At 32.8% G+C, this 15,115-nt stretch overlaps 1 protein-coding gene and 1 long non-coding RNA gene across 2 annotated transcripts; one reads left to right on the forward strand and one right to left on the reverse strand.

Annotated features, from left to right (window-relative positions):
• Nucleotides 1–11,454: 11,454 nt before the first annotated feature.
• On the reverse strand, nucleotides 11,455–12,571 carry ND-B14.7 (NADH dehydrogenase (ubiquinone) B14.7 subunit). The gene is made up of 4 exons (XM_014232437.3): nucleotides 12,459–12,571; nucleotides 11,975–12,239; nucleotides 11,822–11,916; nucleotides 11,455–11,758 (listed from the first exon to the last, which is right to left on the reverse strand). Exons 2-4 carry the CDS (start codon nucleotides 12,229–12,231, stop codon nucleotides 11,613–11,615), a joined length of 498 nt encoding a protein of 165 aa, XP_014087912.2. The 5' UTR covers nucleotides 12,232–12,239; nucleotides 12,459–12,571; the 3' UTR covers nucleotides 11,455–11,612.
• A 320-nt stretch (nucleotides 12,572–12,891) lies between these two features.
• LOC138857131 (uncharacterized) lies at nucleotides 12,892–14,185 on the forward strand. The gene is made up of 2 exons (XR_011396115.1): nucleotides 12,892–13,743; nucleotides 14,036–14,185. It is a non-coding gene; the product is annotated as an uncharacterized lncRNA (long non-coding RNA).
• The last annotated feature ends 930 nt before the right edge of the window (nucleotides 14,186–15,115 follow it).

The raw sequence follows: 15,115 nt of genomic DNA on the forward strand, positions 1-15,115 counted from the left end.
TACAAAATTGTGCCAACCGCCATATTGTGACGTAATTCTTTTGAAGAAGCATAGAACAGCATGTAAATTGTAAACAAAAACCTAAACACTTTTGTTAATTCGTAAAATAAACTTAATTTATTAGTTTATAGTGAAATCAATAGAATAATGTTGTGGGAAAATAGTTTGTAAGTTTTTATACTCTTGCAACATGTTGCCCTATTTTATACGTATATACACATACATCTATATATGAATATTTTTATACTTTTGCAACATGTTGCTACAGAGTAAAATAGTTTTGTTCACCTAACGGGTTTTTGTATCGGGTTGTATTCCGAGTGACTGTCTCTCTGTCCGTCCGTCTTTTTGTCCGTCTGTGCAAGCGATAACTTCAGTAAAAGTTAAGATATTTTGATGAATCTTGGTGGACATGTTCCTTGGCAAGAAAGTAAGAACCACTTGATGGGCGTAATCGGACCACTGCCACACCCACAAAACGTCATTAATCGAAAACCTTCAAAATGCCATAACTAAGCCATAAATTAAGATACAGAACTATATACGATAGTGTGAATATGATTGAAATCTGATATAGACTCATCCAGTCCCCATATAACGGTGCTGTTAAAAACTACTTAAAGTGCGATAAATCAATAATTTAATTCTCCAGAGACATTAAATTTGACACCCGAGATGGTATGAGAAGACTTTATATGAGCCGCGGTAAAAACTGGACGCTAGGCGTGGCACGGCCACTTTTAAGTGATATCTCGAAACCTACTCGACTGATTTCAACCAAATTATAACATTATTCTGTTATTCCTATATTATAGTTCAAAAATGGGCGAAAACGGACTACAACCACGCCTATTTTTCATGAAAGACAATTTTTAAGATCATCAATAAATATATTGGGATAAAACTTTCCACCAATAGTGCGCTTAAGTAGGCTATCTTATGTCCAAAAATTGTCAAAAGAGGACTACAACTGTTCTAGCACTCGGACCCCAGTACTTATAATTGAAATTCAGAGAGGATCTTTTTCTGATAATAGTATGTCTGTATGTCCAAAATGGGTTGAATCGGGTCAATACTTCTCTTAGCCCCCATATACCTTATATAAAGATTTTCGAACTTCCAGTTGACTTTATACCCCATATATCGGGCAATATGCAAATTATCTAACTAAAACTGAGTCGGCGTGTTTTTCAAATAGCAGTGTATCTTTGTGCCTAAATTGGGCGAAAACTTGCCTTAGTCCCCATATAACTGATATTCACTATTTTGAAACGTCCGGCTGACTTTACTCTACATATGTTTATATTTATATATTTATAAAATTGCTGGAAAATAAGTTCTCAAGTATAAATGAGCAATATCAAAAAGTAATGCAATCATCCTTCCATTTCTATGGCCCCAATAATTTTAGTATAACTTTCGCTGACGGGAAGTAAAATATATTAATAAAACTAAGTGAGTCTATGATCTTCATAATAAGTTAATATGATACCAAATTTGATTGTAATCTATTCACCATTTCGGCGAACAATGAAGTTGAACCTTTTCGCCACATTTTTATACTCTCGCAACTTGTTGCTACAGAGTATAATAGTTTTGTTCACCTAACGGTTGTTTGTGTCACCTAAAACTAAGACTAACTTAGATATAGGGTTACCGGTCTGTCCGTCCGTCTGTGCAAGCTGTAACTTGAGTAAAAATTGAGATATCTTTATGATATCTAGGTACACATGTTTCTTGGTATCGTAGGACGGTTGGTATTGCAGATGGGCGTAATCGGACCACTGCCACGCCCACAAAACGCCATTAATCAAAAACAAATAAATTGCCATACTAAACTCCACAACAAGATACAAGACTCTTATTTGGTATACAGGATCACATTGGGGAGGGGCATCTGCAGTTAAATTTTTTTTAAGTGGGCGTGGTCCCGCCCCCTAATAAGTTTAATGTGCATATCTCCTATACCAATGAAGCTATAACAACTAAATTCACTGGGAACGAATATTTTTAGCATCTCTATCGACGGTGTAAAAATAGGTGAAATCGGGTGACAAGCCCGCCCACTCCCCATATAACGGTACTGTTAAAAACTACTAACAGCGCGATAAATCAAGCACTAAACAAGATAGAGACATTCAATTTTATCTCTGGGATGGTATAAGATGATTTTATAGGAACCACGTTAAAAATTAGATAGTTGGCGTGGCACCGCCCACTTTTAGGTGAAAACCCATTTCCTGGGATCTGCTTAACCGATTTCAACCAAATTCGGTATATAATATTCTTCTCATATAACATCATTTTAAATTCCATCTGATTTTTTCACTTTCCAGTATGCAAATCAAGCAACAATAATTATATAGGGGTAAAACTTTGCGTGAATAATACGTTTAAAGTATGCCACCTTGTGACCAAAAATTATCTAAATTGAATCAAAACTGTTCAAACCCCTAGGTACTGACTATGTGGACCCCAGTGCCTTTTTACCGAAAATATCGGTCAACATAGGACAAGGCGGCAAGATCCATGAAGAAATCTAAAACGAGTATACTATTTGACTTTGCAAGAGTATAAAATGTTCGGTTACATCCGAACTTAGCACTTCCTTACTTGTTTAATATAAAGTTTTGACAACGCCTGAAGGTATTTCCCCCGATTTGATCATTGCAAGTCGCAAGATATGAAATGTTCGATTACACCCGAACTTAACTATTCCCTACTTGTTAGTATATATAATACATATAAATTCATACATATATTGTATTAATAACAGTTCTGATGTATTTAAGTGAAAATATTCTGAAATTTTTTGGCAACTTTTATATCCGAAGGAAAGCTGAAAAAAACTCGTTTTTAATTTGTTTGCATAATAGTTATTGCAACTCACCACTTTATATTTCATTTTTCAGAATCAATATATTTTATACATATAAATTCCTTTTGGCCCTTCACTCAATTGGCAATTACGTTGTCAATAGTTAAATGTATTTATTTGAAAATGATCGAAATATTTTCACGCAACTATTATATTCATGTCACTAAAATTTTTTTATATAATAGTTTATTTATAATTTTTATTCTTTCATATATTTGTTTATTTTTTGTACTCGGGGTTCGATATTATTGCAACTGTTCAGTAATTGTTTGTTTCATATGTAATAATATAATATTTAAGTATTGAAGTAAGGCAATGCATAATTGACAAAAGTCCAATACTTTAAATTAGATTAAAAGATTTCTTCTTTTGATTTAATTTCTATTTATATAAAATTTCTGAGTAATCGGTTGTATGAGAGATATATGTTATAGTTGTCCCATTTTTTTTATTTTCACTGTCATTGTTAAGTAAGTATTAGAGGACAGTTCTGCAAAAGTACGAGCTCTTAAAATTTTAACTAAAGGCTGGATAGCGGAAAATAAAATATATGAAAGGCCGTTTTCGACAAATAAGCAATAGATAATATAATATAGATAAATAATATTAAATTTCATTCGGATATCTCACAAACTGACTAAGAAATTTTATAATCCCTAAAAGATAAACTTTGCCTTAAAAGTCGCTCGATAGAAACCGGTTTTAGACCCATATTTTTTTAGGCAAAGTTGTTCTCAATGAACAATGTACAATATATTATGTTTATTTATCTGTAATTAAAAAGCAAGGTCGCCGAGCATATTTATATCACTTAATTGATCAGTGCTCTTCTATGAATCATCAGATGCTTATAAACACAGATAGTTGCTTCACTATACGTAAAGACTTATGGCCAATTCACATAGAACTTTTGCTCGCTTTGCGCCAGGCATTTGTTTTGACAGAAAAGTTCTATGTACGGTTTTGTATGAGTACGTTCACATAAAAAGTTGTCGACGCGAAGCCAAGTAAAATATTTGGCAACTCTCAACTTTTTACGCTTAGCCAAACAGTCTGGGATAGCTTGTGCCATATTTTTTTATATAGTTTATATAATATATTACACAGTTTATACAATATAAGGAATTATTTTTCAAGTTTTAGTTTGAAGTGCTTCAAAAGCGTGTTTTTTAGTTTTTTTTAACTATATTTTTATTACAGAGAAACACTGAAAGCAAAGCGTTCATTGTGGCATACCCTTTGTTTTCTGCGCTTCGGTTTTTCAGTATGAACTGTCACGCAAAGCGAAGAAAGTTGTATGTGAATGAGCCTTTAAACGTGCATGAGTACGACTATTTATGAATATATAGAAAACTAAATATATTATATATGCATATACACACATACTCGTACCTGTACTTATTATACATACGTAGAAAATATGTTTGATAATCGCTTTATACTTTAAAAATGTATGTACTTGACGAGAAAAGCGACTGTCTGTGCACACTTATGAAAAAGAAAGTTACATTAAAAGACACTGTTATTTTAAAGGTTCACTTAATTTAAAGCAAGCTTTTACCAGATTTTATTCATTTTAGACACAAATATACACTGTCATTAGAAAAATACGCTCTCTCAATTTCATTAAAATAACTCACATATTGGCCGATATATGGTACATATGTGGTATAAAGTCAACTGGAAGTTCGAAAATCTTTATATAAGGTATATGGCGGCTAAGGGAAGTATTGTCCCGATTTTGCTATATGGGAAGTGGGCCGATTTAGCACTGCAATATACGAATATCGTAGTCGCTCTAGCTGCTCCTGAGATTTTGGTTTTCACCTAAATAAGGGCTGCCACGCCCATCGGAAAATATTCACAGCGGCCCATAGTCTTATTTTGAAAGTGGCTCCTATTAAGCTCTCTTGTATAACCCTGGTTGTAAAATTGAATATCTCTGGTGCATTTACCTATTGATTTATCGCGCTTGTAGTCGGTTTTAACAAAACAGTTATATGGGTAGAGGGCGGGGTTATAATCCGATTTCATCCATTTTCACACGGTCGGTAGGAGATCACAAACAATTTTTCCTGAGCGAAATTGATTATTGTAGCTTAAGTTGTTTAGCAGATATATGGATGGCAGATATATACCTATTAGAGGGCATGGCCACACCCTTTTTCTCAAAATTTTTAGACCCCAGTTGTCTCTGGCTACTGCAATCCCCTGTGCTAAATGTTTCGTGATTACTCCTGATCTTTGATTTAATTATTAAAGGAGTTCGTATACGCTCTTGAAACCTAATAATTATAACAATAACAACGACTGTGTGAAAAAGAATTCTTAATAGACATTTTAATAAACAACGAAATCCAATTACACTCGAGAATTAAATGTACATATGTACATAAGTATGTTTAATAAACAATAACCCCCTAAATTTTTAATTCCCACCCACAGTGGTTTAAATTGAGAAACTATCTGCCAAAACGAATATCTCAGTTTCCCCGTTTTTGAAACCTAGCTACAAAACTACAGTTAGTGGTATTTAACCATACCGATAGTTCATACAAGTATGTCTGGCAATATACGTAACAGAAAAACTTTCTCTGTTTTGTTATAAAATTAAAATATAACAAGTAAGGAAGGGTTAAGTTCGGGTGTAACCGAACATTTTGTACTCTCACAACTTGCAAGAATCAAAGCCGGATAAATAGCTTCAGGTATTGGGAAATCTTTATATAAAATGTTGCGCAAGAATTCAATATTTATTATTCGAAGAAATCGTGAATAGTTTACAATCAAATTTGTGTCTTATTTACTTACATTCATTAAGGTACCTCACATATCAGCACCAATACTTATATAAGAAGTAAAGTCAACTAGATTTTTGAATATTTTGATATTAGTAGTATGGGAGGTAGGGCAAGTTTTCACCCAACTTTTTCTATTTTAAGAACAACCATTATTATTAGAGAAACACGCTTTTTCAATTACAATAAGATAACTCACATACTGACCGATATATGTGGTAAAACGTCAGCCGGAAACTCGAAAATTTGTCTATTAGGTATGTGGGCACTAAAGGAATTATTGATCCGATTCAATCCATCTTCGACATACAGGCATACTTTTATCAGGAAAGGGTTCTCTCAAAATTTCTTTACTATACCTCAGAGATTGACCGATATTTTCGATAAAAACTTCGTAATGGGAACTGGGGTCTACATATTCCACACCTAAGGGCTTGAATAGTTTTAGTTCGATTTCGAAAATTTTTGATCACATGTTTGCGCACTACAAAGGCACTACTCATCCCGGTTTAGAATTTAGAATGGAATTTAAAATTGTGTTTTAGGGAAGTATGTGTGGTTGTAGTCCGATTTGGCCCATTTTCTTACTATAATATTGAAATGCCAGTATAGTTATTATTACCTGCTGAATTTGTCTCAGGATATGGTTAAATCTATTAGAAACCAGGGTCACGCCCAATTTTCCAAAAAAATTTAAACTGCAGATGTCCTTCCTTAATGCGATTCATTATACCAAATAAAGCCTTATATCTTATTGTGGAGCTTAGTTATGGCAATTTATTGGTTTCCAAATATGGGTGTTTTGTGGTCGTGGCAATGGTCCAACATGTGTACCAAGTTTCATCAAGAGATCTCAATTTTTGCTAAAGGACAGACAGTCACCTGGATTTCAACTCGTCTCTTCATCCTGATCATTTATATATACATAACCCTATATCTAACTCGATTAGTTTTTGGTGATACAAACAACGGTTAGGTGAACAAAACTATTATACTCTGTAGCAACATGTTGCAAGAGTATAAAAATCACTTTCTGACTAAAACGAGGACTTAAGACTACGTGATAAAAGAGATTTTTAAATGTCTGGTGAGGGCATCCAATTAATGCGACATATTTTAAAATACGACGAACAAAAAATAATAGACTTAAATTTAAATAATGATTCGACTGTTTTTTTATTTATATAGTTTTTTTTCTTGGCTTTTACAATGGCGTTCACCCATCCAGCACCCTGTAACATACGCAAAAACGATTAAAGCTATTGGTGAAAGAAGGAGCGAATACAGTGGCAACATAAAATCAAAATAATCCAATTCAATGAGGCAATCTGGCATAGAGTGCAATGAATATGCTGTGTAAAAACATGCAAATACAAAACAGATTTTCCCTCTTCAGCTTCGGCGTGATGCCATGGGAAGAAGGTTGTGCGACAGTGCCAATGGTTGAAGTGTGTCGCCACTAAGCTGCCCTGATGTTCTGCCGCGTGTCGCATGGCAGCCAAGTGGGGAGATTGTTGGTTCACCAATGCAGACGCCAGACGTAGCGTCAGCTTTTGTTGGTGCAGTACCCTGCAGTCTTAGTTGCAGTTGCAGCTCATTTGTGTGAATGCGTAATTGTTGTGCATTTTACAAGCGGCGCTCGAGTTGGGTGAACGATCGCTCGTTCATTTGACCTCTGCTGTACACATACTCAGTCAGCAAGTGCTGGTATGCGCGACAGGCAATGTTGGAAAATATTGATAGCGTTGGCTTGTTGAGCTTGCTCTTTACTAGCAATACAAGTGAACGTATTTACGAGTACATGTATACATATAAAATACTATGCACTTCATATGATACGCGTCTCGTATCTTAGGGTAACTCGGAAAAAGAGTCAAATTGTTCCAGTAGGCATATTGAGGACTGGCATTATTTCGGGGCAGAACATTGTTGTTGTACAGTGACCACTATCTCGCTGCTTTACTCATCTCTACTTTTGCTACTGCACTGGTGCTGCGTAAAAAGGGAACGCAACCATACGCACGGGATAGCCCCTTTTTCTCTTTGGTTGCCATGCAACCATTTCATACCCTGCGCTATCCTACACCGTACATATGTATCAAATCTTTTCAGCAATTGAATTTAATGTCTTTGTACACTGTGCTATTCAAAATTAATCAATTCAATGGATGCATATTGAAAATAATTCAGTTTGAAGTGGATTTTGAGACTTTCATTCGATTTGATATTTCAGAGCTTTTATGAAAGCTGATATGATGGTTTTAAATGAACAATATAATTGATAGAAAATAGTGACGCGACGGGCCTACTTAAGGCGTCAAAGGCATTCAATTCAATTAAAATTTGATTAACACTTGTTTGTAAATCTCTGAAGTAGTCGAGCTAGGTATAGGTTAAATCTTTTTTCACATAAAATGCGACAGCTGTAAAAAAATATACATGTTGCTTTTAGGGTTAGGTCTAGCTCCATAACTATAGATTGAATCTATAGAAACAGTTCGAACTTCTTAGCCTACCAGATATATGTATATAGTAACTATGCGTTTGCATTTGCTGCACTTTAGACGCCTCCATTTAAATTCTCCAACTTATTGGGATGGCTTTTCCTCATAATTTATGAATTTTGTAGACTAATTGGCTTAGCTTTTATCTGATTTGCATTGAAATGCCACTAAGAAATTCGTAATTTTCTCAAAAATTATTTAAATGAATTTCAAGTACCTATTTAGTTACCGTTTATGGCAGCTTTAATAGCATAATTAAATTAAAAGAAAACCAATAACATTTTGCCGTTCAAAAAGTTGTACAAAACGTGCACTTGAACTTAGTCACTAACGAAACTCTATGTCAGGAATTTGTCCAACAACCAATTGTCCAAAAGGAGGTTGAGATAGTCGAGAAAGAGTCGATCTTAGGTAGAATAATACTCCTTCGTCAAAAGTAACAATACCACAAGTAAAGAAACGATTCCCTATATAAACTATTTATGGAAACGTAAGTTTCGGATAAATATTCCATAGCCTGCAAGTCGCTTTTTTACATTTTTGTTCTTAATTTAAAAGTTTATGTTCTTAAGAGAATTTGTCAACATTTTAATTATTTCTGGCTATAGTCCTTTACTCAACATAATTCTTGGAACTCACTTTCTGCCGTGCACTGAGGCGATGTCTGTCATTGGCACCGTTATGTTTCCTGTTCGACGAAGGCAATCCATATCAAAATAAAGAGTAATACTTAAACACATTAGTAATACTAAAAAAATGAATACTTTGCCCCTCTTCTGAATATTCGTTATTGTCTTTATTTCCATTTTCATCTTCATGTTTTTATTTACCTTTCAGTTGTAATTGCATGGATCTACCAACTGCATTTGGAACTTGACTGTTACTCAGTGCTTGCCTGTTGCGTCATTATCACATCTGGTCTTGAATGGACCTTTATACACGCCACATTTCATATATACATATGTACATATGTGTGTATGCATGCGCTTGGTATGTATAGTACTAATGTACTAAACTGCGATATTTAGTTTCTATTGAAAGTATATGTGGGCTTGTTTTCATCCGTAATAATCTTTGCAGCACTTCCAGGACCAGCAATAACAAAGCTTGGCGTTTAGTGTCTGATAATGTGGAATATATGTAAAGCGCACATTCGTACATACATATGAACATTTATAATTCCTTATTTGTTCTCGTGTTACTTTTTCGGTTTTAGTTTCCTCCAATTTATTTTTTTCAATCTACATTTCTCTGCTTTGTATATATAATGTGCATTATTATTATTGTTATTATTTTTATTGAAATCTTACGAATATTCCGCCTTGACATTCAAAAGACGGTGTCTCAGACTGCAAAAACAATTGTGATTTATAAGTGGACGAGCACTTGATTGAGTAATGAATGCCACAACGGGTGCGTTATGACCCGTGTGTGCCGAACGTTTAGAAAATAATCACATATCCATATATTAATAAACGTTTTTGATCGATGATATAAATATACATACATACATACATACATATATAAATATATATAGAACCAAATTCTTGTTTTTGGCTAGGAAATGCTTAAACCTCATTTGAGTGATATAGTTTTTTTTAATTTTTATGCTGAGAAAAAAAAATTATTGATGGTAGGTCTATTGTTTTACAGAATACAGTGACACTTCAAACTATTTTTAAAATCGTTTTGAGAAGTTTTATTATTCCGAAAGATATTCTAATTATGATGAAAAACAAAAGATTTAAGGACAGAACTTGTTAGTCGGATACACAATATGTATGTATATACTCGTATGTATGAAGTAAAACCAATAAATTCGAACTAAATATAGATACAAATATTTAAGGGTCGTGACAGCAGCCGCGCCTAAAAAAATATAAAAGTACAATTCATTTCATAAGATATTTTAATAATTACCTAGTAAATTTGTTAATAAACATTTAAAAGATACTTCGCTCTTCATTGCCTCCTGGAGCACGAATATTGTTTTTTATTATGCTTAAATAATATCAATTAATAACGCCATGGCCTTAAACCTGGTTTGCAACACTTGTATCATGCAGAAAACACCTTGCACTTCGTGATTCACATAACACGGCAGAAACACACTATATGTAGTGCATATTTCGATACTCGAAACATGCGCATGCACACCAACTTCATTTTTTTCATTTCCAATTTACTTAAACGGGTGAGCTGAGTGAGCGCCTACGGTTAAACTCATACTTTTGTATGAACATAAACTATGTATGTATCTCGAGTGCATAGTAGCTTTGCATAATCCTTATAGGAAGGAATTTTAACTTAATTTTAACAATATATCAAATCATAAGAATTTTTTTATGTCTTTTTAATACCTTTCTTTCTTTGCAAATACCTTCCCACCTCCGGGGCAACATCCGCTATATCTTGTACTGAGTATAATAGATTTGCTCACCTAATAGTTATTGGTAATATAATCCGGTCAATTTAGGCCTAAAATAAGGAGGAATGTTACATAAATTCATAAGAAATCCCCCATACGCTCAGCTCTTAAAAATTCTTTGGCAATACCATATTGAAATATTGGATCCAAAGTTAAAGGACTAACGCACAAGACTACCGATTTATATTTCATGTATTAGGCATACCAACATATGGCGTACGTGTGGCTTTTAGGAAAAAAGTTATTGATTTATTTTTTGTAGAGAATTTTGTGATCTAAAATTTTGTACCACGAAAATTTTTCGAAAAAACTCACCGTTTCGCTTAAAATTGCAAAAAACTCATTTTCTTGACTACGAATGTAGAAATTGACCGGATTAATACCAGAATATAACCGATATAGATATAGCTATATGTATAGCTATTAATAGGAAAATGTCCATATGCTATAAAGAACTATACTACTACTAACGATATATTGACGAGTACCTAGGGAAATATTTGCTTATTATAATGATTATCGTTAATTGACTCTATATAAAGTTTTGCCAATACCTGAAAGTTTTATGTCCGAATAGTCAAACCAGGGAAGGAGGATATACTCTTGGGAGTTTAAATTAAGAATTTAAGGAAAGCAGTGAAAATGAACACGTAGTTTTTAACAATAATTAGTTGTTAGATCACTTATTTGTGGATTTGGCATACCATTATACAGTGGTGACCGAGCTGTGCGATAAAAACAAGTTACAATTTATAAAACAGTTCAGAACTTAGAATGAAATGAGTTCAATAAGCTATTTTTCGCATTATACAGACCATATGAGTAAACGAAATAAAACTAATGGCATTTTAAAAATAAAGATTTAAGGATTCACTAACAGGCTATTAGTAAGTATTCGTTTCTAATTTGCTTCTCTTAATACACTTAATTGTGTAATTTTACAAGATTTAAAAGCAAACGTTTTTTGTTTATAATATTTCTTTAGCATACATATATCTTTATTTTTAATTTTCAGTGGTACGTTTGGCAGGGTCTTTCATCAGAGTAAAGTCATGAAGAACACCATTTAAAGAACCTTGCTGATGCTTGATTGGTGGAAAAAATTCCCATCCTTCTTCCTTCGATAGTTTTTTTACAGCACCTGCTATACCTTTATACACAAAATATAAATGCATTATATTACAAAATTTTCAAAACTTATTCGTTCACTTACCAAAGAAAAGACCAGCAACGAGGCCGGCAACATGATTCCGTCTCCATGCACCGTATACTGCACCAGCGGCAAAACCGCCAATAACATAATTTAATCTGAAATTAAAATTATATTTATATTTAGTGTATAAGTTTAATTTAAGCTGTCTGTTACTTGTCATCCTTGCCGCGTACATTCGTCGAAACTAAAGTTGTCAATGTGAACGCAGTTGCCATGCCCATCATTGGCCCTGTGTTGTATGCAAATCGCGCTAATGTTGGTAGGTATCCTTGTGGTTTGGATAACATTAATACATCAATAGTTGACCAAGCAAGGCCGGTGCCAATAGCATATTTATTTGTGGCCACTATTTTTCCAAATGCATCCTGTCCATCAGGATGGTCGTAATATTGGGATTTGAGAACCGACATTGTAAATGCTTCAATAAATGCATAAAAATTATATATTTATATTGAATGTTAACTATAATTACTGGAATATTTTAATTGACAGTATGGTTTGAAATAAGTCTTTTTAAAACAGAATATCATGTCATTTGAGGAAAACGACAATGTTTTATTACATGCATTGGTGTAGATAATTTTAAGAATACATTTTTTTAATTTAATATTAAAATTTTTAAGCACAATTTACTCACAATTTTACGTAATTTTCTTTCAAAAACAATTGTAGCCCTACAAAGAATATTTTGACAAACAATCAGATGTTAATAACTGGAGAGTCGTGTGGCCACATGTTTTAAATATTTATATTTTAATATTTTTTATCAATGGGGTTGCAATAAAATATATAGAATCAAAATACAGAAATATATTGATGAAGATATTATATATCTCTACAATGAGATATAAAATGGTTGTGTAAATGTTAGAATAGCGTCCCCCGGATTCGGGTATTGGTATGTACGGATAGAGGTTCTCCAGATTAAGAAAATTTATACATTTAACTGCCGCTGATATTTCTTCGATTACACTTATATATTTAATATATATGTATATCCATTAACACTTCACTAATTCATTTCTACACATTTATTTTATATTAAATAGTGCAAAAATAACTTTAAATCAATATTTAACTTTTTTCAATTTCTTTCATTCATACAATAACAATTTCTCTCTGGCAGCAGGCTTGCAGTTGTCGCTGTCGCTAAATTGAAACCAGTTCCAATTTTGCCGACGACAATGGGCTGCTGTAGTGCTGCCACTAATATGTGGTATGTAAAATTATTCAAAGCTCTAACAAATCTAATGTTATTTTACCAACAGAAGCATATATTGAACGTTTAAATTTCACTGAAGTTAACGGTTTTAGTACAGCAACAACGTAATTGTGTACATTAGCTGTTTGATATGTCGCCGCCGTCTTCAAAAAGTTCAAGAATCTGGCTTTAAGACGCCATTTGCCGATTTTGCATTATTATGAAAATTGGTAGTTCGTGTAGTTAAAGCATAAACCTTCGATAGTCAAAAGAAACTATCGATAGTGAGACGAAAACATAACTAGCGATACCATCGATTATTTTGCAGCTCTAAAATAATACACTTATATTTTTCACTTTTATATCCACTAATACTTCACTAATTCGTTTTTAGACATTTATGTTATATTATATGATGCAAAAATAGCTTTATTTCAATATTTAAATGATCAATTTTATTAATTTTGACAATAACAAAAGGGTTGTAAATGTCAAATAACCAGTGTTACCGTATTGTGCTTATTTTGTGGTAATAAATTGAATTAAAAGCTGCAGAAAAAAATCCTTACACCGTCGCAGTAAAATGTGTCAAGTACACTTCAATTCAAAAATTCAATTTTGAAAGTAGCTGGGAGTCTTTCCGATGGTATATCAAAAGCTGTTGTTGCTTAAATCGATCATCAAGATTGTTATACTTCTTTTTTGCAACCGACTACTGAAGGTAAAGTCCAGAGTTTCTGGAGCGCAATTGATAAACGTCAAAACCTACTGAACTCAAGCAACTGTGAAAGTTCAGTAAGTCTGACCTTTAGCAAATAGAAAAAGAGGGACGGCCAGATTAAAATATATATATAATAAATAAATACATAAATAAAAAGAAAACGTATACGCATAAATTGAAATGTATGTGATGAAATATTTTGTGATGCCAAGCCTAGTAGTATATATTTTCAATTGAAAATTATAAAAAACTTTTACTAATTGAGAATTAATACATTTTTTTACCTTTTCAGTATTGAAATTTCAAAAGTCAGTTGTTTTAAAATATCAAAAAATCACAAAAATGGATTTAAATAGTTTTTCCATATGTTTAACGGATACATGTATAATAATATGTAATTTTAATAAATATTGGGTATTATAATTTAAATACCCAAAAATTATTATTTTGTCCGATCTGTCTACAATGGAAAATGTTATAAAAAACGCTAATTTTGAGGCGCTCTCACACTGGGAAGAGTTGGGCATCCCATTATCCCTGCTAAAGATGAAGCAACGAATCTGGCAATGGAGGAAATATTTACATCCATTGAGAGCAGCGATGATTGTCAGTTTATTTTAGCTGAAATAGGAGATGTTAGCAACATTTTCACTTTTTTGTTTTTATTACACCGCCTTCATTTTTACCAACCAAATAGAATCACAATAGACCCGTGGAATAGAACTACTGGGGAAACCACGTTAAAAAAACGCGCTAAATACACCATCTTATAGGTGGCGTGGAAACGTGTGCAAAATATGGAGATTACAAATTATCCTACTTTTTAAAGCGTTATATCTCCAAAATGGTGGCTCTTAGGAAAAAACTATTGATACATTTCTTATAGAGAATTATGTGATCTACAATTTTGGTTTTAGGTAATTTTGAAACTCGTGAAAAACTAATTTTTTGGACCTTTGACCTCGTGTCAATTTTTTTGCACACACCTGACGATGAGGACTTTTGAGATTTCTTTTATAATTATGTTTTGAGCAATTTTGCTGAAGTTCCGCTTCTTATGAATTTTTGTAACCTTGAATGTGTATTTTTTTTTTGTTTTATTTGCTAAATGTAAATCGTGTAGGAATATTTTTTTTTTGATTAATTTATAAATACAATATCTAGTGTTTTTTTTGTCAAAAAACGTTTTTTAAATTTAAAAAATGATAACTGAGTAAACAATTTACTTAACGTTTGTATGTTAATCGGTAACTTTTCCCGGTGTATTGAGTTGGATTTAAACAAATTTACTATGGAGCAAAAATTATTTGCATTTAGCTACGCAATTGAAATTCAAATTGGATGCTAATGCGACGTTTAAATATTTACTGCA

Source organism: Bactrocera oleae, chromosome 4 (assembly GCF_042242935.1).
Source record: "Bactrocera oleae isolate idBacOlea1 chromosome 4, idBacOlea1, whole genome shotgun sequence".
Lineage (NCBI taxonomy): Eukaryota > Metazoa > Arthropoda > Insecta > Diptera > Tephritidae > Bactrocera > Bactrocera oleae.

Excerpts from the sequence above, each read along its gene's own strand:
- ND-B14.7 (XM_014232437.3), bottom strand. The coding sequence starts at position 12,231 with ATGTCGGTTCTCAAATCCCAATATTACGACCATCCTGATGGACAGGAT. Across the intron at positions 11,917-11,974 it reads GTACGCGGCAAGGATGACAA|ATTAAATTATGTTATTGGCG; the intron begins GTAACAGACAGC and ends TTTTAATTTCAG. Across the intron at positions 11,759-11,821 it reads CGTTGCTGGTCTTTTCTTTG|GTATAGCAGGTGCTGTAAAA; the intron begins GTAAGTGAACGA and ends TTGTGTATAAAG.